This window comes from Spea bombifrons, chromosome 3 (genome assembly GCF_027358695.1).
Source record: "Spea bombifrons isolate aSpeBom1 chromosome 3, aSpeBom1.2.pri, whole genome shotgun sequence".
Lineage (NCBI taxonomy): Eukaryota > Metazoa > Chordata > Amphibia > Anura > Pelobatidae > Spea > Spea bombifrons.
Genome location: NC_071089.1, coordinates 121,056,555 through 121,082,215, shown reverse-complemented (window position 1 = coordinate 121,082,215; position 25,661 = coordinate 121,056,555). Strand labels below are relative to the sequence as shown.

Sequence of the window (25,661 nt, the reverse complement as noted above, 5' to 3'; positions counted from 1 at the left end):
AATAGTAAATGATAAAATGATATTCATGTTCCGCGCTACGCAATATTACCCAGTTACACCACGCTGAACCTAGTCTCCAGGAGGAAATCCCCCCCCTTAGCACATGCAATAAATCTGGATTCCTGATCCGTAGTAACAGGAGAACATCAGACGGTAAGATCTTAATGCAACTATTTAACTATGCAATATATATTTAAAAATATATATTCAACTAACAAAAGACCTCTGCGTTCCCGACAGGGCTTCGATAATTCATAGGTAGAGAAGTTCTAGGACAAAAGGACGCTGTTTAAAACTAGAAGATGGACTTACTGTGCAGCATGTGCTGATCACGAAATACCGGCCGTCCAGCCTTCTGCCACATTTTTAGCATTATGTTGTAGTTGGGAGGTCGCTTTTCCGAGTGGCACCCGTAAAGAAGCTTGTGTTCGTTTTCTAGGTGGAAAGCTCTTCTCAGGGCTTTCCACTTTGCGCGACACTGCTGCCACGTACGTCGAAAGCCATACCTCACCATCTCCTGCGCGATCGGTTCCCATTCAACTGCGTTGGCATGACGGGAGGACATGAGAATGTCTAGATCGCATGAATCCTGCACTACTTTGTAGAGAACTTTTAACTCCTCTGGGAGCCATAACTCACCACGGGGCATTGTCTACGACAGAAGCAGAGTATAAAGTCCATAAGTGGGCAAAGAAAGTACATTTAACAAGAACAAATTTGATATAATAGCAAAAAAAAACTTAATATCACCTCCACTGAAATTTCACATATATTCGTCCAAGGTCTCTGTACATATGTAAACTGGATTAGGGACATTTTAGCCCTTTGTTCCCCCCCAAGAGGTATGTGGCATATTACTGTAAGAAATTAAGGGTGCCTTTAAAAATGTGACATTACATTGAATACATAAACATATGTTTTGAGAAGATTTGGGTGTCTGGTTTTACAATGGAAAGTCACGACAAAATGTTTGGAATCAAAGGCCCCAACAGAGATGGGAGACTCTGCAGGGGGTCAGACGCCTGAAGCAGAAGATGCTATATTTTCACATAAATGTGAACCATTTACCGGGAGGTACAACTAGCTAGGAGCTGCAAGAGTCAGTCTAAGGAAAGAGCACAGCGAACAGAAGTGTTCTGGGTCAGGAGACTATGAACGAAGCTGCGCATGATGGTTAAGGGAAAAACTCAGTAAATAAGAGGTTCATATTCTGTCACAATAGTGCTAAGGTTTGCACATACTGGAAAACCTCAGTGAGTAGCCTCTGTCTTTCTGTCTTCCTAAACTTCAAGCCTAACATCGAGGATTTTTGACTAGTGACAACATACCCACGGAATCCCTGAAACAGAACGGGTTTTTCCAGTATTAGTCTGTGCTCGCTTAACGCTGCCACTTCAACGTCAATACTGGTTTTATTCATATTGAAATTCAAATCTGACACTTCGCACTTATGTCAACTTTAAAAGCCACTGGTTTTCCCCAAACTTTACCGGATTTAATATCTCATGTTAGGATGTTTCGCTGAAGTCAGTAGGCAGTTGACATTAAAAGGCACACACCATTGTTGTAGGGGAGGTGGGTGGAGAGTGGGGCGAGCTTCCCGCAACCCAGAGTTTCCCTGTAGTGACCCGGAGAAGCAGCGCCTCACCCAGAGTCTCGAGGCAGAACAGATATGTACACTTATTGGCCACTTTATTAGGTACTATCTTGCTAGTACCAGGTTCTGGAAACATTGCTCAGAGATTGTGGTCCATATGGACATGATGGCATCACACAGTTGCTGCAGATTTGTCGGCTGCACATCCATGATGCGAATCTCTCGTTCCACTACATCCCAAATGTGCTCTATTGGATTGAGATCTGGTGACTAGAGGCCATTGGAGTTCAGTGAACTCATTGCCATGTTCAAGAACCAGGCAGCATTTTTCCAGTCTTCCACTGTCCAATTTTGGTGTGCCTGTGGAAATTGCAGCCTGTTTCCTGTTCTTAGCTGACAGGAGTGGCGCCAGGGGTGGTCTTCTGCTGCTGTAGCTTCAAGGTTCGACGTGTTGTGCGTTCAAAGATGGGATTCTGCATACCTTGGTTGTAACAAGCGATTATTTGAGTTACTGTTGCCTTTCTGTCATCTCAAACCAGTCTGCCCATTCTCCTCTGACACCAACAACGCATTTTTGTCCACACTTCTGCTCACTGGATATTTTCTCTTTTTGGGACCATTCTGTGTAAACTCTAGATCATTATGTGTGAAAATCCCAGTAGGTCAGCAGTTTCTGAAATACTCAGACCAGCTTCATCTGGCACCAACAACCATGCCACGTTCAAAGTCGCTTAAATCCCCTTTCATCCCCATGCTGATGCTCGATTTGAACTTCAGCAAGTTGTCTTGACCACATCCATAAATGCATTGCTATGTGATTGGCTAATTAGCTATTTGTGTTAACAAGCAATCGAACAGGTGTACCTAATGAAGTGGCCAATGAGTGTATATCACATGAGGTAAGGTACCTACCTCCACCCTACTTCTAGCAACACCCTCAAAAAATAATAAATGTGTACTGTCTTGGGACTACTTATTGCTACTGTATAGCAGAGTCACGCAGCAGAAGTGTGCTAAGTCCATAACTCAGAGGACATTAATGTCAAAAACTTTCCTTAGCTACAGGACAGCAGCATGACCAAGTTGGTTCTTAACTGATTAGTCTGCACCAGTTAAGAGACAGGAGGAGAGGAAAGATAAAGACCAAGCAAAGCATAGAAACCTCAGCTATCCACTATCAGTGAACAATGTCCCGTTCAAAAAACAGCTGAGATGGTTCTGGGTGCTGGTGCATATGTAAGTGCGTTAGCATGTGTGTTTTAGTGCGAGTGTGCGTAAACGTGGGTGCTGGTGCATGTGAGTTAACGTGCGTTTTAGTGCGAGTGTGCATAAACGTAGGTGCGTACGTAAGTGCATTAGCATGTGTTTTAATGCGAGCGTGTGTAAATGCTGGTGCATATCTAAGTGCGTTAGCATGTGTGTTTTAGTGCGAGCGTGCGTAAGGGTGGGTGTGAAGTTACACGGGGGGGGGCACTTGGCTTTACCTGCCCTCAGTGCCAGAAGGTGCTGACCCTCCCCTGAATTTATGGCACAAAAAGTCACAGTAATGCATATAGAATCAGCGGGGAATACATTTATAACCCGACACGGTATATAAACTACATTATACTTAAAAAAAACAAAGTTACATGTATAGGTCTGACAACATCTCAAAGTCACATCACCATAGCAACGGGGTACTCGGGATAACTGACTCCTTTTAATGGTGACGGACGGGACTTAACAACCTGCGCATGCACAGGACTTCTTCCTACAGCATTTCCCAATATCTTTCTAGCTGCCCATGAAGAAGCAGATGAGATAACACACAATGGCTGCACTCAATAACCAATTAAGGCATTGCCCCTAAACTTGGTAAAAAAACTAAACAATAAGTAATGTCATGAATGCCACTTCCCCTCTTGCCCCCAATGTAGGTAAACAAGCAGAGTGCCCTGCTAGGGCTACAGAGGAGGGGGGGGCGCAGAGGCAAACCCAGCTAACTGCCCCCTAACGGGACACCCCGCCGACACAGCCTGCTGCACTGAAATCCCCTCAGGTTTTGGCGCCAATTACCTAGGTATCCGCTTTTTTATTATTTCCTCAGTAGCTGCCTCCGTGACATCACTGGCCCCAGCTTCACCAGCCAATCACGAGCGGAGTCTCGTGCGGACCGTGAACCTGCGGGTGGGCGGGTATTACACGGGTTGCTCGCGGCCGCTGGTTGACGCTGACGTGCGTTGCGCATGCGCCGTGGCTGTGTCATGGCGGCGCCCATGGTCTCTATAGGGAGCTGCGGAGCGCTGGGATCGCCCCGGCTTGGTGTTTATAATCCTTCCTGAAACCTGCCGTATAGGTAGGACCCGAGCCTGCACGGGGCAATAGGGTGATCGGGCCTGGGAGACGAAACAGTAACAACTACCTACATCTCAAACATGGCATGCAGTCCTTTCATAAGCTGCCTGTTTATTATAATTACATTTAACTAAATAAACCTGAAGTGATGAGATTGTAACCAATTTAACTAACCCGCAAACATTATTGTTAACAACAGAATCCGACCTGCACAGAGGTGACTAAAACCATCTAAACTAACCCAACTACAACCACCTATAACTACCCCAACTACAACCACCTATAACTACCCCAACTACAACCACCTATAACTACCCCAACTACAACCACCTATAACTACCCCAACTACATCCACCTATAACTACCCCAACTACATCCATCTATAACTACCCCAACTACATCCACCTATAACTAACCCAACTACAACCACCTATAACTACCCCAACTACATCCACCTATAACTACCCCAACTACATCCACCTATAACTACCCCAACTACATCCACCTATAACTACCCCAACTACATCCATCTATAACTACCCCAACTACATCCACCTATAACTAACCCAACTACAACCACCTATAACTACCCCAACTACAACCACCTATAACTACCCCAACTACAACCACCTATAACTAACCCAACTACATCCACCTATAACTACCCCAACTACATCCATCTATAACTACCCCAACTACATCCACCTATAACTAACCCAACTACAACCACTTATAACTACCCCAACTACATCCACCTATAACTACCCCAACTACATCCATCTATAACTAACCCAACTACATCCACCTATAACTAACCCAACTACATCCACCTATAACTACCCCAACTACAACCATCTATAACTACCCCAACTACAACCACCTATAACTACCCCAACTACATCCACCTATAACTACCCCAACTACATCCACCTATAACTACCCCAACTACATCCATCTATAACTACCCCAACTACAACCACCTATAACTACCCCAACTACATCCACCTATAACTAACCCAACTACAACCACTTATAACTACCCCAACTACAACCATCTATAACTACCCCAACTACAACCATCTATAACTAACCCAACTACAACCACTTATAACTACCCCAACTACAACCACCTATAACTAACCCAACTACATCCACCTATAACTACCCCAACTACATCCACTTATAACTAACCCAACTACATCCATCTATAACTACCCCAACTACATCCACCTATAACTACCCCAACTACAACCACCTATAACTACCCCAACTACATCCACCTATAACTAACCCAACTACATCCACCTATAACTACCCCAACTACATCCATCTATAACTAACCCAACTACATCCACCTATAACTACCCCAACTACAACCACCTATAACTACCCCAACTACATCCACCTATAACTACCCCAACTACATCCACCTATAACTACCCCAACTACATCCATCTATAACTACCCCAACTACATCCATCTATAACTACCCCAACTACATCCATCTATAACTAACCCAACTACAACTATCCGTAACTACCCCAACTACATCCACCTATAACAACCCCAACTACATCCACCTATAACTAACCCAACTACATCCATCTATAACTACCCCAACTACATCCACCTATAACTAACCCAACTACAACTATCCGTAACTACCTCAACTACATCCACCTATAACTAACCCAACTACATCCATCTATAACTACCCCAATTACAACCACCTATAACTACCCCAACTACAACCACCTATAACTACCCCAACTGCAACCACCTATAACTAACCCTACTACATCCACCTCTAACTACCCCAACTACAACCACCTATAACTACCCCAACTACAACCACCTATAACTAATCCAACCTCGACCACCTTTAACTAACCCACCTTTAACTAAACCCAACTACAACCACCTATAACTAACCCTACTACATCCACTTATAACTACCAGTAACTCAACTACAACCACCAATAACTAACCCAACTGACCACCTACAACTACCCCAACTGAAACCACCTATAACTAACCCAACTACATCCACCTATAACTAACCCAACTACAACCACCAATAACTAACCCAACCTCGACCACCTACAACCACCCCAACTGAAACCACCTATAACTACCCCAACTACATCCACCTATAACTACCCCAACTACATCCACCTATAACTAACCCGACCTCGACCACCTATAACTAACCCAACTACATCCACCTATAACTAACCCAACTACAAACAACTATAACTACCCCAACTACAACCACCTATAACTAACCCAACTACATCCATCTATAACTACCCCAACTACAACCACCTATAACTAACCCAACTACATCCACCTATAACTAACCCAACTACAAACAACTATAACTACCCCAACTACAACCACCTATAACTAACCCAACTACATCCACCTATAACTACCCCAACTACATCCACCTATAACTAACCCGACCTCGACCACCTATAACTAACCCAACTACATCCACCTATAACTAACCCAACTACAACCACCTATAACTAACCCAACTACAACCACCTATAACTACTCCAACTACATCCACCTATAACTACCCCAACTACATCCATCTATAACTACCCCAACTACAACCACCTATAACTACCCCAACAGAAACCACCTATAACTACCCCAACTACATCCACCTATAACTACCCCAACTACATCCATCTATAACTAACCCAACTACATCCACCTATAACTAACCCAACAGAAACCACCTGTAACTACCCAAACTACAACCACCTATAACTACCCCAACTACAACCATCTATAACTACCCCAACTACATCCATCTATAACTACCCCAATACATCCACTTATAACTAACCCAACCAGCACAGAGTTGACTACAGCCACTTACAACTAACTCAGTGTAGAGGGGAGATTATTACAGACGATAACTAACCCAGTCTCTGGGGTGGGGGTTATCACACATTATAACTAACCCGTAAGGAGATGTAACCCGCACTTTATATCATTTTTCTCGGGATGTAATCAGAATAATCTCAGATAAATTCCCCTTTAATACCCGCCGCCCCGCCGCCGCCGCAGAGGAGACCAGAGATCTCCAGCGGTGGGGACAACTTCGTTCTCGGGTCCCTCGGCAGCGATCCCGGCAGACGAGTCTACGGTTCTGGAGATATCTGGAAAGACTTCATGGCTCCCTGACAGCCGCTTTTTCTCACCCAAAAGTAGCCAGTCGCTCGTGTGGAGCGCGGCCGAGTCCTGGGCATTAAACAGCCCAGATAATGAAAAGGCGTTAAAACAGCAGACACCTGATTTCAATATCCAGTATCAGGAAGGATAAAGCAGGGAGCGCAGAACGGGGGGGGAGAAGGTGCTTCGTGGGATGATTCCTTCCTCCGCCCTTCTCTCTCCAGCCAGTTGGAAATCGGCACAGGAGGCTCAGTCTTTATTATATGCCTCCGCCCGAGGCCAATCCGGGTGTTCCTCTTCTCCTATTGGGTGCCTGTGCTGCCACTCCCATCACTCCTCCCATGTCCTGCCTCCACTCTGTGACCAGTTCTCCTTAGCATGACTTTGGAGGCCCTACTCTCACCCCTGCCGCCTCACTGAGTGAGCGTTGGATCTTATATCGTAAAAGTGAGCCCGTTTGTACCGTGCTGTGGCCTATGTTGCTGCTATAAATGAATAAATAAATAAATATTGCGGGTTAAGCCTATTGGGAAATTGATGGTTCCTATCCGCTTTTCTATTGGCTGTTTACTTCCTTATCGTTCGTCTCCTCGAATCTTAGACCCCTCCTCAGATCTGAAGGATTAAAGGGCCAATTAGCTGCGAGCATCTCTTTAAATCTAATGTGAGGGGCCGAGGGGGGCCACATCTGTGTTGATGTCGATGTCTGTTAACCCACGCCTGCTCTTTCCCGGCAGACTGAAGAGGAGTTTAGGCTGTTTCTCCTTTCTCCAACGAACAGAGCGCGTTACAGACATGTCATCCCCCACAGATCAGGTAAACTCAACGAACTACCACCAAGGCCGGGGCGCGGAGCGGGGCGTCTGCGCTTTACAGATGGCCTTTTATGGTATAAATCCACGGAAGGCGCTGCCCCCCCCCACTTACTTACTCCATTTCCGGCCCTTTTAGGTGTCGGTGGCGTTCCACGACGTGGCCGCCTGCTTCTCGGCAGAAGAATGGGGTTTGATGGAGGACTGGCAGAAGGAGATGTACGAGAACGTCATGCGCGAGATCCACGCGGCTCTCCTGGCCATGGGTAAGGCGCGTTCCGTAGCATAACCCTTATAAAGTATTGGGGAGGGGTAAGAAAGGTGCCCATAACCCATGTGACTCTGTCTAACCCTCAATTACCTTCACGGTGATGATATCCTCGGACTCAACGCTGGCTCTTATTTATTTTTTTCTTCTCATTTTTGGAACATTTTGACCCGTTTTGCAGCTGTTTATATATTTAAGAAGAAAATTGTCAGACTCGGCATCTCATATATTTCTGTTTAACCGCGACCCAAATCCGCAGCACAGCGGGAGTCCTCCGTAGAGTTTTGTTGATGCCATTGAGTTAGGAAGCCGTGTCTGCCGGCGATAGCGGCCAACACCCCTGTGATAAAGTATAAGTCACATAGAGGTAGTTTCTCGGCGCGATGATTAAATAGGCCTCTTACTACAGTTACGGCAAACTCTCCGAGCTCCGGTAAATGAAATCCCCGGTCTCTCTAGCTTTAAATTCGAATTAAGTGAATTAAATGGAATATTTGGGAGCCGATAAAAGGAATGTTGGCCGTATCTTGCTTTTGTCTCCTCCAGGTTTTGAGATCCTGAACCCGGACGTCCTGCTAAGGGTTAACGAGGGGAAGGATGTCTGCGCAAGCATTTGTGATTCGGACGGACCTATAACGGGCTCAGGTATATATATATCATGGGAATCGGCGTGTAGGTAACTCTTTTCCCTCCGCACACCCGGCAAGAACAACCCCCCCATTCCTTCAATCACATAAGAGGAATGGGGGGAGCGGCTGTCCCTGCGGCTGCGCGGCTTCAGTAACCTGAAGAGGAGAGAAGAATGCAGACAGAGAAGTGGAGGCATGGAAGGGGTTCTCAGAAACGGTAACTAAAGATTGAGGATAAAACAACGAATTTCAAAAGAAAATTCAGACTTTTCTTTTTCGTTTCTGTTAAAATGGAAGGAATACAAAATGAAGGAACGGGCAAACAGCTTTGCTTACCTTGGCATTTCTGGAAGCAGCATTGGGCTCTTTCTTTATACGCTGTATGTAATAAATGTATATTTTTATTCCGCTGTTTTAGTTTTAGTGAGAAGGGTCCAGTCACACACTCAGTAGGAATGTGTTTCTGGAAATCAAGCCGCTATCGACAGAATGGGCATTCAAGGGAGAGTTAAGGTGTATCGAGGGAGCGTTAAGGTGTATCGAGGGAGCGTTAAGGTGTATCGAGGGAGAGTTAAGGTGTATCGAGGGAGAGTTAAGGTGTATCGAGGGGCAGGTGAGGCCAGGAGGATGCATTCCACTCAGTGTTCTAGATCAGGTGAAGCATATATTGTAGCGATACGGAACACGGCAGCTGGAAGCCATGGTTAATCGGAGAGGTGTCTTCCCCGGAGCGTCTGCCTCCTGATTCCTGAAAGTCACCAGCCTCTTGTGATCGATCCGCCCTCCTATACCTGGCATGGAAGATGTGCTGTAGATCGTTATGATGTCATTTTGTGACATGGAGGTCCTGTAAATACCCGCAGTGCCTGGATAACAGGTGCATTCCGTGTAGTTGACTCGTTCACTACGGGAGTTCAGTTGGGTTGCTGCGATTCGCGACATTTCTTTGGATCTTCGCGTACCCGCTATTACCCGCTGTTACCTTCACTGCGACTGCAGCTGCCTCCAGCCCCGCGTGCTCTGCTGGCGTACGGATGATTGTCAGATTATAATAATTAAGAGCTCAATTATCTACGCTGACTGTATGACCAACGCCACCCACAGTCTCCGCTCTAAACCTTCCTTGGTCTTAAGAGACCCTGTGTGGGGTAAACAGGAAAGGCCGTCATCCCTAGGTTTAAGCCTAGCCTAAAAGTTTATAGTAAATGGACGCACGCATCGCGCCTCATCCACCGCATGTTTATCTTCAGTCACATGGCTGTGTTCACGTTGTGTTCTGTCCCGTTCACTGCAGCCGGTCCAGCTGTGGATCCTGACCGTCTCGTCAGCGTGAAGCCAGAGCCAGGCTCCGAAGCAAACGCGTGCAGAAGGAGAGGAAGCCGAGCGACAGCACCCGCCGGTGAGCCGCGATCAGCGCTTGGACCGGACATCGTGGACTAAAGATCCCTACTGTCAGAAAATGTGACATATGACATGCGGTGCAGCGTGGGAGCCGTGGCTTCAGACGCCCAGCTAATGTCTGATGGCTTAGTTACCCTCACTGCTGCAGAACTTAGACATCCCTAGATTTAGATTCCAGCGACTGTACCGTGTTTATGAATGGAGTACAGCACCGAGCATCTCCATATCGTTAACAGACTCCCCTACTGACTGCGAACGTAGGTCTGGCACGAAACACAATAGACCTTCGCACGCAGGGCTTGTTCATGGCCGCTGGTAGCTCGATGCATTAAACCAGGCGCTCTTATGTCTTTCAGCAGGCAGCCCCGACATCTTGCTGAGGATAAAGCGGGAAGAGAGGCTGTCGCTGAGTGAAGTCTCTGAAAGCAGCTCCTGCCACAGCCCTGGTGAGTGACCCGCGTCCTGCGTCCTAAATCATTCGGCCCGTCAGCATGACGCGTAACTCCTGTATTAACAGCACGTGATGCCGAGCCGCAGCAACGTAAGCCGACGTACATTTCGACCCGCATAGAAAGCCGTCCGGGCACAGAAAAAAAAGATAAAATAATAAACGAGCAACGTAAGTTCTAAGACAGTCTTGTAAAAAGCGGAAGTGCAATAAGTAAAGTACGGCGGCCACGGAAGACCAAACATCACAGCTCGTGACATACAAAAAATGCAAAACCGCAGCAGACTTCCAGAATGGCGTTATGTCGTTTGCAGGGAGGCAGACCCTTTCATGCGCGATGGCTGGACGGTCAGGGATGCCACCCTCCAACCGCTTCCCCCGCAGGCTGAGCCCTTGGGTTGGAGCGGCCATCGGACTTGCAGATGATATATCTGGCCTCTCAGCTCAGACAGTAGAGCAAAGCGAGACAGGCCAGGTTCGGGAATAGAGAGATACGGGAATGACGAGACACCACGAAAACCACACAAGGGCAATGGAGATAAGAGGGACAGTCCTTTTATAGGACTGGGAACGAGCGCCGGCTGAAGTAATGGCAGATATGAGAACTCCGTGCGGCCAGAGTCCAGCCGGAAGCTCTACCGCAGATAAAGGGGCACGATCTGCTTCGCACGCACGCGATCTGCTTCGCACGCGGGTCGCAGGCGCATGAATGATACATTTCACTTGGTTCTAAAGCAAAAGCGTAGTCCGGAACGGGGTCCTTACGCATTATACGTAGTCCCATAATTACAATAACACAGTCTTCTAATACTTACATATAAAAAATATACAAAAATAGAGGAGCGCACAACCGGAAAAGCATAAAAGGCATAAAAATTCAGATTCCCGGGTTGCTGCTGGAATAACAATGGATCAGAACACAAGGCAAGACTTCAGCGCATGCCCAGCAAATACCATCTAAACGCCTGTCTGCTGCATTAAATATCGGGGATTCCGTCACACTGGCCAAATATTCCTTCGCCCTCCCCCACTACATTGAAATACTCCAAGTTTGGGTATCATGTAATAAAATGAATATTAACTGGATGCTGATCCATGATATCACCATTTTTTCTGTGCCCTGATGACGACTCTGAGTGGCTGGAAACGAGTGTCGCTGTATTGCACCGCTGTATTGCGCCGCTGTATCGCGCCGCTGTATTATCGCACCGCTGTATTATCACACCGCTGTATTATCGCACCACTGTATTATCGCGCCGCTGTATTATTGCACCGCTGTATTATCGGCCGGCTCATTCCTTTTGCTATAATGGTGGCCATGCTGCCGATTGTACGTGGAATGGCTACTCGAGACCCGGTGCCCTCCATCCATAACCAGCTTTTTGTCCGCAGGAGAACCCGTCATAACTTCAGTCTTCTCATTACAAACGGAAAAGACAAAGGACGTGCGGGGCATGCATCACGGAAACCGGCCAAAGGCTCAGGCCACCCAGCGGCAGAGTAAGTGCCGAGGCATCTCATACTCCCCCTGGGGGTGGGGCTGACATTTGCCCCCATAATACACAGCTGTTTGTGCATCATGCCATATGCAAAAGGAGTTACATAGAACTGGACGTGGAATAAGAACCATTCGGCCGTCTAATCTGCCGTCTGTCCCGACTCCTAATCAGTCCTTCATCTTTTCATAGATTCAGGAGCCAAATGCCAATGTTTAAATTCCCCCCCGCTGAATTAACCTCTACCGCATCTACTGTGAGACTGTTCCACTTATCTACCACCCTCTCAGAAAAGTAAAACTTCCTTACACTTAAAAAAAAGATCTGGCAGCGGTGGGATTCGAACCCACGCCTCCGAAGAGACTGGAGCCTTAATCCAGCGCCTTAGACCGCTCGGCCACGCTACCTGTGATGGTTTAGTAAAACAAGTTTTTATATATTTTTTTTTACCGTACCAGCACTCACCCTCATTCTTTGGATGTTGTTCATAAACACTGCCTGACCTGATGCAATGCCTTCTGGGTATTGTAGTTTTCTGAGTCAAGCCTTGTAGAGGGTACAAACGATGCAGTCTTTGGCGTCCAAAACCCCTCCGCTCAATAACCGCTCCTCTGTTTAACTTATTCACATGTATTGTATATATATATATATATATCTATACACATTGTCTCCATTTCCCATGATCCCCCAGTGCACATTACATTGAAATCCTACCGTCAGCCCGAGCATGTAAAGGGTCACCAAGATGGCGGCCGACACATAGAGCACAACAGTGATTGGAGGGGATCGAGGTATTATTATCAGTAAGGGTTTCTTTTTTCCTCTCCATATGTGTTGGAAACCGGCGTAATCAGAAACGCTTGCACAAATGGGACAAAAAATAATAATAATAATAAATGAAAAATACATATATATGCACTCGCAAGAAGATAAATGAAGTAAAATAAATAAATAAAAATATTCTACTAACGTCCTCAACGCGTAACGGTCTAAAATCTGCCCAGAATAGGGGCCCAAACCTTTAACCTGTTTACGGACGCACAAAAGGGAGAGAGATTTTTTTCTTACCATCCTGTGGTTCCGCCACGTCTGGAATAACAACCCCTTTAATCCAAAACTGGTGCTCGGGAAAAGGTACATCGACGATATCCTCAGCGCGTGGAAAGGAATTTCAGTCAATTTGTTACATATATTAACGTAACTTAATTTGGAATTTACGTCCAACATACAAGAAGACAATATAAATATTTTTTGGACCTTAATTTATTTATTATATATTATTTATTATCAGATTCACTCAAAGAACTTCCCCAAACCCACTGCCGCAGATGGCTTTATCGAGTACACCGCGCTGGCGATGAACAATGAGAATAAAGAAATTGTGGAAAAGGAAGAGGATTTTTAAATGACAGACTCTAGAAAAACTTAAAAATAAGTTTAGAGAAAAACACAACCCAGAAACAATTCTAAAAAGTGAAAGCAATGCAAAGAGGAGATTTATAAAAAATGATAAAAAAAAAAAAAAGATTTTGGTTTTACTTTTTGTACAAAATAATAATAATTTAAAAAAGATCTATCCTAAAAAAACAAAAATGAGGATGTAGCGGGAGAATTCATTCGGGATAAACCACTCGTGTGAATTAATAGGGGGGATAATTAAGTCTTTTTTCTTTAGAAATCAGAAACGTGGCAGCTCATTAAAAAAAATAAAGTAGTTTGGCTCGGCAGGGAATGTTAATTATTTTTTATTTTGCTTCATGGTGTAATCTCTTTTTTTGCAGTTTAGAAGCAGCTGTGTTAGAATCGTCAGTAGAGGCTCCAATGGGGAATGCTGGTTGTAATAATAAACCGGGTAATTAAACGGGGAAGGGGGAGCAATTATGTACAGGTAGCAGGACCCTGGGGAACGAACGCAGGGATCTTCCAGGCCGGTAATTTGTCTCCGATTCCCCTGCCGTATCTGAGCTCGGGCTGGTTACCCTCGGGTGGATAGACAAACATAGAGGAGGAATATTAATGCAGAGTTAGGGCCGCCGGGGCCTCTCTCTCCGCCGGGGACAAAACATTTCTATTGTGGAGACGGGAGACCCAGGAGAAAAGTGGTTGGGAATTGAAAGTTTGCAAAGTTCTTACTGAAGCCGCAATGATTTCTTCAACACGAATCAAACAAGCGAAATAACAATTACAGGTTGATTATAATGATGGTTTTATTCCGTAATTAGTACCTTCACTTTACAACCATATTCCTAAACGTATCATCTTTCTTACAGAGATTCCATAAATATCTTTGGTAACTATGTGAATCTGGAAAAAATAATGAAACATTTATGGTAATTTAAACCACTAAAGCGTTTGAAACTCACTGCACCTAGAAACACAGAACCCGCCGGCAGATCGGCCCCATCCGGCCCCCGTCTAGTCACGTTCACGTTTCAGTATAACTTGCGATGTACGGCGGCCCCATGGATTAGATAGGAAAGCCAGGACCACGAACGTCGTTGGAGAAGCCCGGCTGGAGGCCCCCAGATGTCCAATAAATTCCCCAAATAATAAACAAACTTAGTTTCCGGAAGCTTTCAGTTCAGACAAAATTTGCTGACTTTTTTTTTTTATTCGGAAACGTTTGTTGTTTTTTTCTCACTCTCTTCCACTCTCGCTCGCTCTGTCCCGATCTCCTCCAGCAAGCGCTTTCGCGTCTCCGCTGACCCCTGTCTCTCTCAGGAGGGAGAAGAGGTCGTCTCCATGGTGGTGAACGGAGGCCTCGTGCTCTGAAGAGCGCTGAAGACGAGAGAAGAGTGGAGACACGGAAGTGGTTGTGGGAAGAGGTGGGGACCGAGTGAGGAAACAACAACAAATTCCAAACGAAAATTCCAAATATTCTCCTTCGGTTTTATTTTTTTTATTGAGGCTCCGTCCTCGTTTCCCGACATTCCTACAAATTAACAAATTTCACAATTTTTTTTACGTCTGTCTGGTACTTGTCTTTGCAGAACAATTCCTGTCCCTGCCAGATATAAAGAAGCAGCCGGATTATGTCAAGCTGTCTGAGGGGGACTCGGCCCCAGGCAGGACCGCAGTCACTCCCCGAGGTAAGGAAGATCCACGTACTGACTACAACACGCAGTCTGCCCGTGCCGTAAACCTGAACTCCCGCTCTCTGTAGTTTCAGTTACAAAGAACAATAGAGGCGAAACCTAGAATTAGATTCAAGAGCCATACGCCTACCCGGTGCATGGATAAATTCCCCGACTATATTAACCTCTACTGATTCAGCTGGAAGGCTGTTCCGCTTGTGTACCACCCTCGTTGAGTTGTGAAGCCTCCGTGTGTCGTATCAGTTTTGTTGCCGCGTGTATCCGTTACAGTATTATGTTACCGTCAGCACACGCGTCCCACCTCAAAGGGTCACCTTCACGGTTTGGTTCATTAATCCTGCCTGTAGTTTGCGATTGTATTGCTCGATGATCAGCGTAATTCACGTAGAGGTACTTTACAGTTTGCTACACGGTGTCACGGCTGACAACTCTTAACGGTAATCCATTTTGTCTCCTGAAGTTTGTCTCCTGGTCTCCTCACAATGACTACGTGAACCAATCAGCAACAAGCAGCAACTTTACAATAAGAATAGATAACAAGGTGTTAAGATGGCTGCCCCCGTGGTGTAGACATAACATATACGTGTATATCTTATACACAGTGCTCGGGATTGGTGGTGCCTTCTACTTCTTCTTGGGATTTCAACGAATCCCGTTAATTAGACAGAAATGCTCATTCGCTCACCGGGTGCGTGGCGGTTACCTCTAAACGCGTCAGATTCAGTAGCGCCCCCCTCTGGCCATCCATGGACCCCAAGCCCAATCCGTGCCGGAGCTCCCGCGACTCCCTTTCCCTCCGTTGGAGATCACCAGCCGTGAGATTTCAACATCAGTGAGGAAGAACTGGTCTGGTGGACAGCGCCACGGGAAACCGCGAGAATCCATTTGGCAAGGAGGCTGGCAGAGTGGTTCAACTGGCCGCGCGCGACAATCAGCAATGAATGCTTTGGTTATGGACGATGAGAAAAGGCACCAGAGCGGCGGTTAGCGCTGAACGGAGAGAAGCCGAGAGGCAGAGAAGATGAAACCCGCCGAAGGAAGAGGAGGCTGGTAAATTCCCTTTTTTATCAGATTTTATCCGTTGTAGAAATAGAAATAGTGTCACGAGTCTGAAAGGATCCACGTGGGAAGCGGATTCCCCTGTGTAGCTTTAGTTGAAGGTTTTGATGACATCATATATAATTCCTAGTTGATAAAGTCTGCGCATGAGTTATTTTCCCTTTTAAAGGGTTAATTTAAAGCTCCATGTGCTGCACTTTGTAGCCATAAATTCCATTTCTCGATCAGTCCTATCGCCCTCTTTCTTTTTATGGCTCTCTGAATGAGCGCCTCCTCTCGCGGGCTGTCGGGGCGTTATCCACGTTTCTGTTCTATGCAGTTATTTAGCTACCCATCGCTCCATCGTTCTCATCTTCGTTAATATCCCATCGCGCCCATCACGCAAAACATCTACCCGTACAGCCTTTGGGTAGATTTCTGTCCAGTTTAGATACTCGTGTGCTCACTTGAGTCCGTGTTCTTCTTCTTCTTCTCTATTTGTAGGCATCACGATTGTGTCTTGAGAATCCATCCTACTTTCCTGAGCTTCTCCATCAGGAGGAATCCATTGAGTGTTGGTCTTAAGACCGAGCCACCCGTTCAGGACCGAGCCACCTCGTTCCACTGGAGCTCCGGTTCAGGCCAAGCAGAAGATCGAAGGAACGAACCAAAGTTTGGCCAGCCGAGTGACAGCCGCGCGGCCGAGTCTTTCCAATAACCTTGAGGAGTCCTCGAGAAGAACGTGGTCTTATTGTCACTTGGCTTTAGATGGATATTATATTGTGAAGAATAATTTTATTATATTAAATAAAATAATAAGCATATGAAAAGGGTTTTAACCCGTGCGTCCATGTCATTTGTCAGCTGTTACATTTATACACCGGTCGAAAGCCTTGCCATCCACCTGGAGAGACGTTACATAGGAGAGTCAGCAAGGTGTCCGTAGGGCCCCCAATGGCGCTCTCCAAAGGCCGCTGGAGGAGAAGGGCCGGTTGGGGAGATCACGGATCTCCCTCTAACTGGCCCAAAATAAATGGAGAGTGCGAGGTCTGACCTCTGTTACAATTGCCCCCTGAGATGTGTGCCGGCGACGGATGGTGGCCCCCGGGATATTATATCGTATGCTGTCGAGGGCCCTGTGAGTAATGTGGGGTATCGAGAGGTCTGTGCAAACTATCCTCGCGCTCCCACCACAGGACAGAAGAGGAGAGGGAGAAAGTTTAGAGACGGGGAGGGATAGTGGAATAGAAGAGAGACAGTCCTTCGCAGAGTCCAGCAACTGTGAAAATGTCCGCCACGGACAATGTCTGTGCCTATCCCTGGCTATAAATGTAAGCAATAATATGACCGTCGGCCCACCGTGGCCTCATTTATTGCCGCTTGACGGACCTGTAGCTCGCGTTGCCGTTTTCATGCACGCGTTTTCACACCTGTATAAAGCTATTGTATCCACGAGCCTGATGGGCGTCCATTTCATGTTTAGGGCAGCTGAGGGAAGGCACGTTTCTTCCCCTATACAGTACCTCCCAAGCGCCTCTGTTTAATTTGGCCAGTCCCTCATTGAGTCCCTGAATCCCTGTGCTCCTCTTTTCCTCCCTTGATGGAGAGCTCAGAATGTTTGCTTAGTATAAAGGTATCACAGGCCTTGAAATCCACAAGACCCCTAGCGATTTTTTTATCAGCCCCCCCCTCAAAATAAGTGTTGTCTTATAAAATGAGAGGTATTCAGTCCCGCTTTGGCATGAAATATGCGAGTAACCGCTTCAGATAAAGCAAATCCTACATGTGAACGTCCAGTGCACCAAAAACCATGGAGACTATATGAGCAACCATCTTAACTTCCTGCTTTGCCCATGGCTGTGATTATTCCTCCCCATTGAGTTATTTCTACCTATTGTAAAGACACTGATTATTGCTGATTGGCTGACAGAGGAGAAGGGCGAGAACTTCGCTGAGGGGCCTCTCCCACCAGAAAATGACTTGCAAATCTCTAGCGTGTGAGTCAAGTCATCATCATCATTTTATTTCTTGCATAAAAACCACCCCGGAAACTTATGGGGAGCTTTTTTTCAGTTTGTGCGGAAATGGGTGAAGAAATAACACCTGGTATCACAGAAAAAAACACCAAAAAAGGTATCATGGAATTATCTCAAAAGAGAAACAGTATGGCGGACATTCGGTTAGTAACCGGGATTTACCACCAAAATACGTAGAATTTATAAAAAGAATTTATAAAAAGAATATCATTTAAATAGAATCTATAAATAATACACTAAATTGTTCAGACTTTGAAGCAGCGATGAATGTTTTGACCCTTGGTCAGCTGTTCCCGCTTTGTTTGGGTGCTCTACAGGTCGGATCTTCTGCAGGTGGGATCCATTATAAATTCTCTTGGACCAGTAGGACCAGTATGGCACCAAAACTGGTCTACTCCAGTTCCATGGTCCGCTGAGTTTCACCATCAGCAGCCAGTTCTATCCCCCCCCCCCAGCTCTTGTCCAACCAGCTTAATATCTGCGTTATTCACCATGTATGGATACCTGACGAAGCTTATCTGCTTATCCTCTATAGTAGAAACATCGAGACATTGTGTTATCCTTGTCTTTGCAGAACAGTTCGCGTCTCAACCGATTAAACAAGAGCAGCCGGATTATGTCACGGTGTCTGCAGGAGATTCAGTTCCCGGGGCCCTCCGAGGTAAGGCAGATTCCCGTACTGACTACATGCGCAGTCCATTTATGCGGTGTTTAGAGCCAAATCTGAACCCCCAGTCTGCTGACATAATGCTTCATGTTGCGCTGGGTGAGTCTGATGATCAAGACCAACGCCAGGGATTGTATGGAAGGAGCAGGTGAGCCCGGACCCATCCGACTACATGGCTAACGGGGTTAACGTGCCTCCTGGTTTATATGCGGTCGCCTTTCCTGGCAGTTTTACTTATTGTGTTCTGGTCACTATAATGAGGTTCTGCACTTCTATAACATAATCATTTAGGTTTAAAAAAGACCGAAGTCCATCACGACCGTCAACCATCTGCCGATCCTTCCTGCTTTTGATTAAAAAAAATGCAAAAAACCCCCCAATTAAGCTGTTTTTTTAGGGATTGAGACGTTCTAAAATATTAATGTTTTTTTCTGTCATTTATACTCCTGTATGTTCTGCTTTTAACCCTTCTGAAGACATCCGGTGTATCTGATAGACCCCCCCTCTCTCGGCGGTGGATTCCGTACCTTTACTGCCCTTACTGTAAAGAACCCCTTCCTTTGTTGTCTATGAAATCTTCGCTCTTCCCGTCTCAGAGGACGACCTCTCGTTCTTTCTACATTTCTGTTAATGAACTGGGGAGTTATTTATATCGGCCCCGCACATATTTATACATCGTTATATTATCCCCACTAAGATACCGTTTTTCTAGCACATATAACAACTTTTTTAGTCTCTCTTCATAACTAAGATCATCCAATCCCCTTCAAGAATTTTGTAGCCCTCCTTTGCTCAAAAATAAAAAAACTATTGCTTTGTTTTATTTTAAAATTTTATTTTTGGGGGAAATCCTTGCCATTACAGTGACTGGGATCTCCCATTTAATGAAACCATATTGCGCCGTGTAATGCAAATAATATAATAAAAATGTAAAAATGTAATCATTGTGGTGATATAATAAAAAGAATACAGTTCCAGGGAGCAGTATATTCCCCGTCTCTCCCACTGGTGTCGCTGAATGCTTACAGAGGTGTTTGAATTCATATCCCACTCGCAGAATGCGCCTCCTACTACTATCTCATGCAATATCGTGTGACGTTCCTGCCTGACACCATGGCTTCGTTAGATCATTTTCACTGCAATGACAAGGAGGTCCCCCCAAAAATGATACATTTAAAAAAATAAAACCCTGCGGTGCTAGATTAGATAAATGGCGGAGGAAGCCGGTGCACCAGGGATCCGTTAGTGATCACTGTGATCAGGGACGTGACTAGAAACCACAAGGCCCCAGTGTGAAAATTGCCTTGGGGCCCCCTGACTTCACCAAGCAACATGTCCCACAATGCCAACTTTGCCCCCAAACAGCTTTTCAGTTCCCCCAAACAGCTTGCCTGTGCCATCGTTGTCCCCAAACTGTTTGCCATTGCCCATAACATCTTGTCTGTGCCTTGAAACAGCTTGGCTGTACCCCTTCTTACACCACTTACCTGCAGGGGTGGTGTGTCTCTCATCCTCCGTGCTTTGGGAAGACTGATTCAGCATGCAGGAAGTGGATATGATGTCACTTCCTGCACGCTGGATCAGTCGGGTGTTCTCTACACTCTCTCTGCTGCTAGTTGCGGGTATTACCCTCACCTAGCGGCTTAAGCGAGGTGGACATGTAGTTGCAGGGGGCGCCCGGGCGTCCTAGAGCGGTCGGGCCCGGTCACCATTGCGATGCCTGCGCCTCTCGTTGTGTGAAGGACGTCATTGGTAACTTCTTTATTTGAGGTTTTTGTTTTGTTTGTAGAACGTGCTTCTGTAACAGTGGCTTTTCATTTAGCGCCTTTAAAAGGGGCTTCTGGTTTTACCATTCAGTTTGCAAAATGTCTAACCTACAGGTAAGGTGCCGAAAGTATCAGTTATTACAGGAGCAGGTTCCAGCGAGGCTGGTAATGGCGCCCGGGACGAACATTGTAACGAGACACGAACCATCCCGCATGAACGTTAGTAAATAGATCCCGCTGGTGTCCATGCTCTGGGCTCTGAATCGGCAGCTTAGTGAATCGACAGTGTGTCACAATCCTCTAGGTCTCTTGGTAATTTGGGAATTTATCTGACGGTTGGTGTCGGAGGGATGACGTCAGGCAGCACCATAATGCACATGGAAAAAAAAGTCTTTAAAAAAAAACATTTTGCAAAATGGACAAAAGTATTGGGACACCTGACCATTACACCAAGCTTTGCAGATATAACGGCTTCCGCTCTTCTGGGAAGGTTTTCCACAAGATTTTGGGGAGTTTCTGTGGGAATTTTTGCCCAGTCATCCAGTAGAGCGTTTGTGAGGTCAGGCGCTGATGTTGGACGAGACGCCCGGCTCGCAATCTCTGTTCCAGTTCATCCCAAAAGTGTTCAATGAGGTTGAGGTCAGGGCTCTGTACGGTGTGCTGAAGGGGACATTTTGGATAATTTCTGCTTCCAACTTTGTGGGAACCGTTTGGGGAAGACCCTTTTCTATTCCAGCATGACTGTGCCCGAGCGCACAAAGCAAGCACCATAAAGACATGGTTGGATGAGAACTCCATGGGGTGGAGAACTTGACCGACCGCACATCGGACACCTTTGGGATGAGCTGGGACAGATATTGCGAGTCGGGCGTCTCGTCCAACATCAGTGCCGACCTCACAAACGCTCTACTGGATGAACGGGCAAAAATCCCCAAAATCTTGTGGAAATCCTTCCCAGAAGAGCGGAAGCTGCTTTAGCTGCAAAGAGGGGACCGACAATGTGATGTCATCAAAGTCCCTGCTGGTGTAATGGTCAGGTGTCCCAATACTTTTGTCCATAAAGTGTATGTCTGATAACACTGGATTACACAACTTCTACTATTTGCCTTTTGAGAAGAGAATATTACTTTGTAGACCTTAGAAATGTAAGCGGTCAAGATGGCGCCCATGTCTAAACTTTACTTTGTTCTGTGCCAAAATGCCAGATACAGCAGAGACCCCCACACAAGACAGTGACACAGACGCACCTCCTCCATCCCCCGGGAACCTTGCACCTAACTCTCACGATATACCCGCCACTTCGCCCCCTTCCCTCGGAGCTCACCGCGTTCGGAAGTACACAAATAGAGAACTCGATGTCCTCGTGCACATGGTGATGGAAAATTACCCAAAATTGTTTGGCAAGGAGGCTGCTAAAACCCCCAATGTTGTCAAGGAAGCCATCTGGCAAGCCGTAGCGGATGAGATAACGGCTCTAGGGGTGGACATCCGCACGCCGGAGAAAGTCAAGAAGCGTTGGTTGTCTGCCAAGCGTACGATGAAAAAGAAGGTCGGCGAGGCAGCGCAGCACATCGCCGAGACTGGGCGCCGGCCCCCCGCGTACCTGAGGCTGACACCGCATGAGCAGAGACTGAGGGACTTCTTCATGCCAGACTTCAGAGAGAACATCCAATGGAGCAGAAATGAGGTGGACCCGCCGGAGGAAGATGGTAAATAACTTATGATGCTTAAATCCATACATATGGCACAAAGAGGACATTTACCGTAGAGGTTGTTAACTTTAGTTAGTCTGCCTTTCCATCATTTCTTTATCCCTTACCCAGTAATGTCCGCTGTCCCATTTCCATCTCCGATGGACCATACCAAGCTGAACACGGGGGCCTAAGGCCGCGATTAAAGAATTATTTCTGGGCGTTCCGAAGCGCTAGGAATGGTTGTAGTGTTTCTGCTGCTACATTTAGTTATAAAAGATCGCATTTAGCAAAATAGGTGGAACAGCACCTTTAAACGGGGTGAAACGTTCTACAGACGAAAGGACGGGGCGTATGCTGTGCTGAGATCAACGAAGACCATGTTGGTAAGCCAGTTCCATTACCCGAGAGAAGATCCGATCCCTGTCCAGATATTGGCTTTTACTTTCTTACATAGTAACATAGTAACATAGTAACATAGTTCATAAGGTTGAAAAAAGACCAAAGTCCATCAAGTTCAACCTATATACATATTGTGTCCCTACCGTGTTGATCCAGAGGAAGGCAAAAAACCCTTATGAAGCAGATGCCAATTGCCCCATACCAGGGGGAAAATTCCTTCCCGACTCCAAATATGGCAATCAGAATAAATCCCTGGATCAACGTTCTGTCCCTATTAATTTACTATCCATAACTTGTGATATTATTGCTTTCAAGAAACACGTCCAGGCTCCTTTTAAACTCTTTTATTGAGTTTACCATTACCACTTCCTCTGGCAGAGAGTTCCATAGTCTCACCGCTCTTACTGTAAAGAACCCTGGTAACCCTGTTACTGGTAACATTTTATTATAAGTTTATTATGTCAACATTTAACTTGAGCTTAGGGGCTAAATACTTATCCAGTAGATGAGGATCCTTCTTGTTATATCAAACATTATATGGTAAGGGGCGTTCTGTACGCCATGAGGCAGATTTTTATCTAAATTATATATCTGCGCTCCCTGACATTCTACCAAGTGTATGTTTTTCATTCCTTTTTTAGGTCCCCCAGAGGGTACATCCAGTGAATTCTCCACCGGCGTTCCTGTTTCTCCTCTGCGCGAGGAAGAAGAGCCCGAAGCCAGCGAGGAACTGTCTGAAGAGCCAACAGCCACTTCCCCCGGACCTCAGGTGTATCAACCCGACCAGGTCAATGAAAACGGACCAAAGGCCTACCAGCCGAGTGACAACCACATCACGGAGTCTCCCAGGAGATACACGAAAGACTCGAGCCACCAGAGAGAGAGACCCTGCTCACCAAACTCTCCGGAGCTGCTCATGCAAATGCACGAGACACATTTATCTTCTATTAACGTAACGCTTTGCAGGCAGTCGAGGACACTTCATGACATCTCTTCCCGTCAGCGCAAGTCAAATGTTTTAATGCAGGAGCAGAATGCCATCTTGTCCAAGATCGCCCACACCCTGAACGTTCTGCAGATCCAGCAGGCGGATGGACTGACGGCCTTGGGAGACATCTTTCAGAAGGGGATGGAATCCATGAAGCTGGCATCTGGACCTCCACGGGAGGGCAGTAAGAGAACTGTGGATGCATCCAGCCTCCAGGGGGCACTAAGGAGGCCAACGCTGCCCTGCCCTAGACCCAGTGACGATCAGATTTCAGTGCCCCCCAAAAGGAAAATTACCTAGAGCAGTCCCAGAGTCGTGTGTATATATATATATATATTCTATATATTCTACTACATTGTTTTACTGAAAATATAATAAAATGGATATCGATAATAAACTTTTCAAATGGCTCGTTGACGCATTGTTTATGCAGGCACCGCCTTTTCTGGGGTCACTTGCTATAACCGCACAATGAATGTTCGTGGAATTTGGTCGAAGTGGTTTTATGATGTCAGGGTGATTGCATCATATAGAACATTACAGCTAAGAGAGCGAAAACCCTGCTAAGACCCCACAGGGTGGTGGTCCAGACACAGGGTGCGGATAGAAGTCTTATTAGTTACCCTGACCTTAAGGGACTGGCCGGAGGGCTTTTGTACCACCCTACTCCGCTATTGGCCAGGACACACTTGGCTGCCCCACCAATAGGTAGTTATTCCACCCCTACGTATTTTCTTCTTACCAATTGTATACACTTTTGGCGTGTCTGAGCGTTCGCTGTCTGTATAGTAAAGGGGGCATTGCATCTTGGGGACTCCCAGAGACTATTTCAGCATCCCAGGGTTAAGCTGTTTATGAATAATGGCCAGATTCTTTTCTGGAATGTGGTTGGGTATCTCCTCCAGATGCCCATAATATCCTTGGATTAGGATGTTTCCCAATCCACCCAATTTGGATTGAGTTTACATTTACAGACTATGTCCTTTGGTATATTTCTGCAGCTCCTTGTCTTTGTACGTTCCCCATAATACCCCCTTTGGGGCCCTTCTTGTACTTTCCACCTGAGATGCTTTTTAAGATGTTAGAAAGGAGACTGGATGTGTCCATAATCACATTTCATTACCTACCTGTCTTTGCCCCGCCATAAAAGAGAGAATTTGGAAAGCCGGAGCGTGGTTGATGTAGGAGCTTTTCGTCTTTTCTTTCCTAGTCATACGCATGATACTAAACGTTTATTTTATCCTGTTTTCCAGACGACAATCCAACTGTAAAACCCATCAACACTGACAAAACGTGGCTAAACCATCCGTCTGAAGAAAGAGAGGCCCAAGAACGAACCATCCAAGGTGAGGGACAAGTCTTCACCCGATCTCTGTATCATTAGGCCGGTCCAGTATCTCCCTTATCGTTGGATTATACCATTTGTAAAAGAAGGGGTGACCGCATCACCAAAGCAGAAAACAATAAGTCACTTATGACAAAATGTGGCGCCACCGTTCCATCCTAAACCGAAAAGGATCTTCTGGACGGTAACGTCAATCAAGTTCCGGAAAGCACTTCCTATGGAGGTGGGAACCACAAGAATTGCGGAGGCTTTTGAGGGACAGACGAGATGAGCTGAACGGCTCTTATCTGCTATCAAATTCCGTTCTAAAGGTTGCACAACAATGGTGCTTAATCTTGGTAATAATGGTAGTTATTCTTCGTACGGTTACTACAGAGATTATATTTGAATAATTTGTCATTTATTTTGAAGGAGTAAATCTTATGATGAGTTGAAATGTCTCATCTGTTTTTTGCAGAT

At 46.0% G+C, this 25,661-nt stretch overlaps 2 protein-coding genes and 1 non-coding gene across 3 annotated transcripts in view; 2 read left to right on the top strand and 1 right to left on the bottom strand.

The window, feature by feature from the left end:
* Nucleotides 1-9,318: 9,318 nt before the first annotated feature.
* On the top strand, nucleotides 9,319-24,189 carry LOC128484211 (uncharacterized). The gene is made up of 8 exons (XM_053460531.1): nucleotides 9,319-9,442; nucleotides 10,124-10,228; nucleotides 10,587-10,676; nucleotides 12,071-12,178; nucleotides 15,165-15,263; nucleotides 18,918-19,004; nucleotides 21,991-22,485; nucleotides 23,511-24,189. The coding sequence occupies exons 1-8, from the start codon at nucleotides 9,319-9,321 to the stop codon at nucleotides 24,155-24,157; spliced, it is 1,755 nt and encodes a 584-aa protein (XP_053316506.1). The 3' UTR covers nucleotides 24,158-24,189.
* Nucleotides 12,500-12,581, bottom strand: TRNAL-AAG (transfer RNA leucine (anticodon AAG)). The gene has a single exon. It is a non-coding gene; the product is annotated as a tRNA-Leu (tRNA).
* A 645-nt stretch (nucleotides 24,190-24,834) lies between the features above and the next one.
* The window catches only part of LOC128484210 (zinc finger protein 583-like), a 1,363-nt gene continuing 536 nt past the window's right edge, over nucleotides 24,835-25,661 (top strand). The window contains exons 1-3 of the mRNA XM_053460530.1: nucleotides 24,835-24,844; nucleotides 25,111-25,203; nucleotides 25,660-25,661. The exon at nucleotides 25,660-25,661 is cut by the window's right edge and continues 536 nt beyond it. Of these exons, the coding sequence (XP_053316505.1) occupies nucleotides 24,835-24,844; nucleotides 25,111-25,203; nucleotides 25,660-25,661 (105 nt within the window). The remainder of the gene's footprint in view (nucleotides 24,845-25,110; nucleotides 25,204-25,659) is intronic.

What these genes read in the sequence shown, in the direction of transcription:
- LOC128484211 (XM_053460531.1), top strand. Translation starts at nt 9,319, where the DNA reads ATGGGCATTCAAGGGAGAGTTAAGGTGTATCGAGGGAGCGTTAAGGTG. An exon ending in TAAGGTGTATCGAGGGGCAG is followed by an intron (nt 9,443 to 10,123) that starts GTGAGGCCAGGA and finishes CGTTCACTGCAG; the next exon opens with CCGGTCCAGCTGTGGATCCT. An exon ending in TCAGGCCACCCAGCGGCAGA is followed by an intron (nt 12,179 to 15,164) that starts GTAAGTGCCGAG and finishes TTGTCTTTGCAG; the next exon opens with AACAATTCCTGTCCCTGCCA.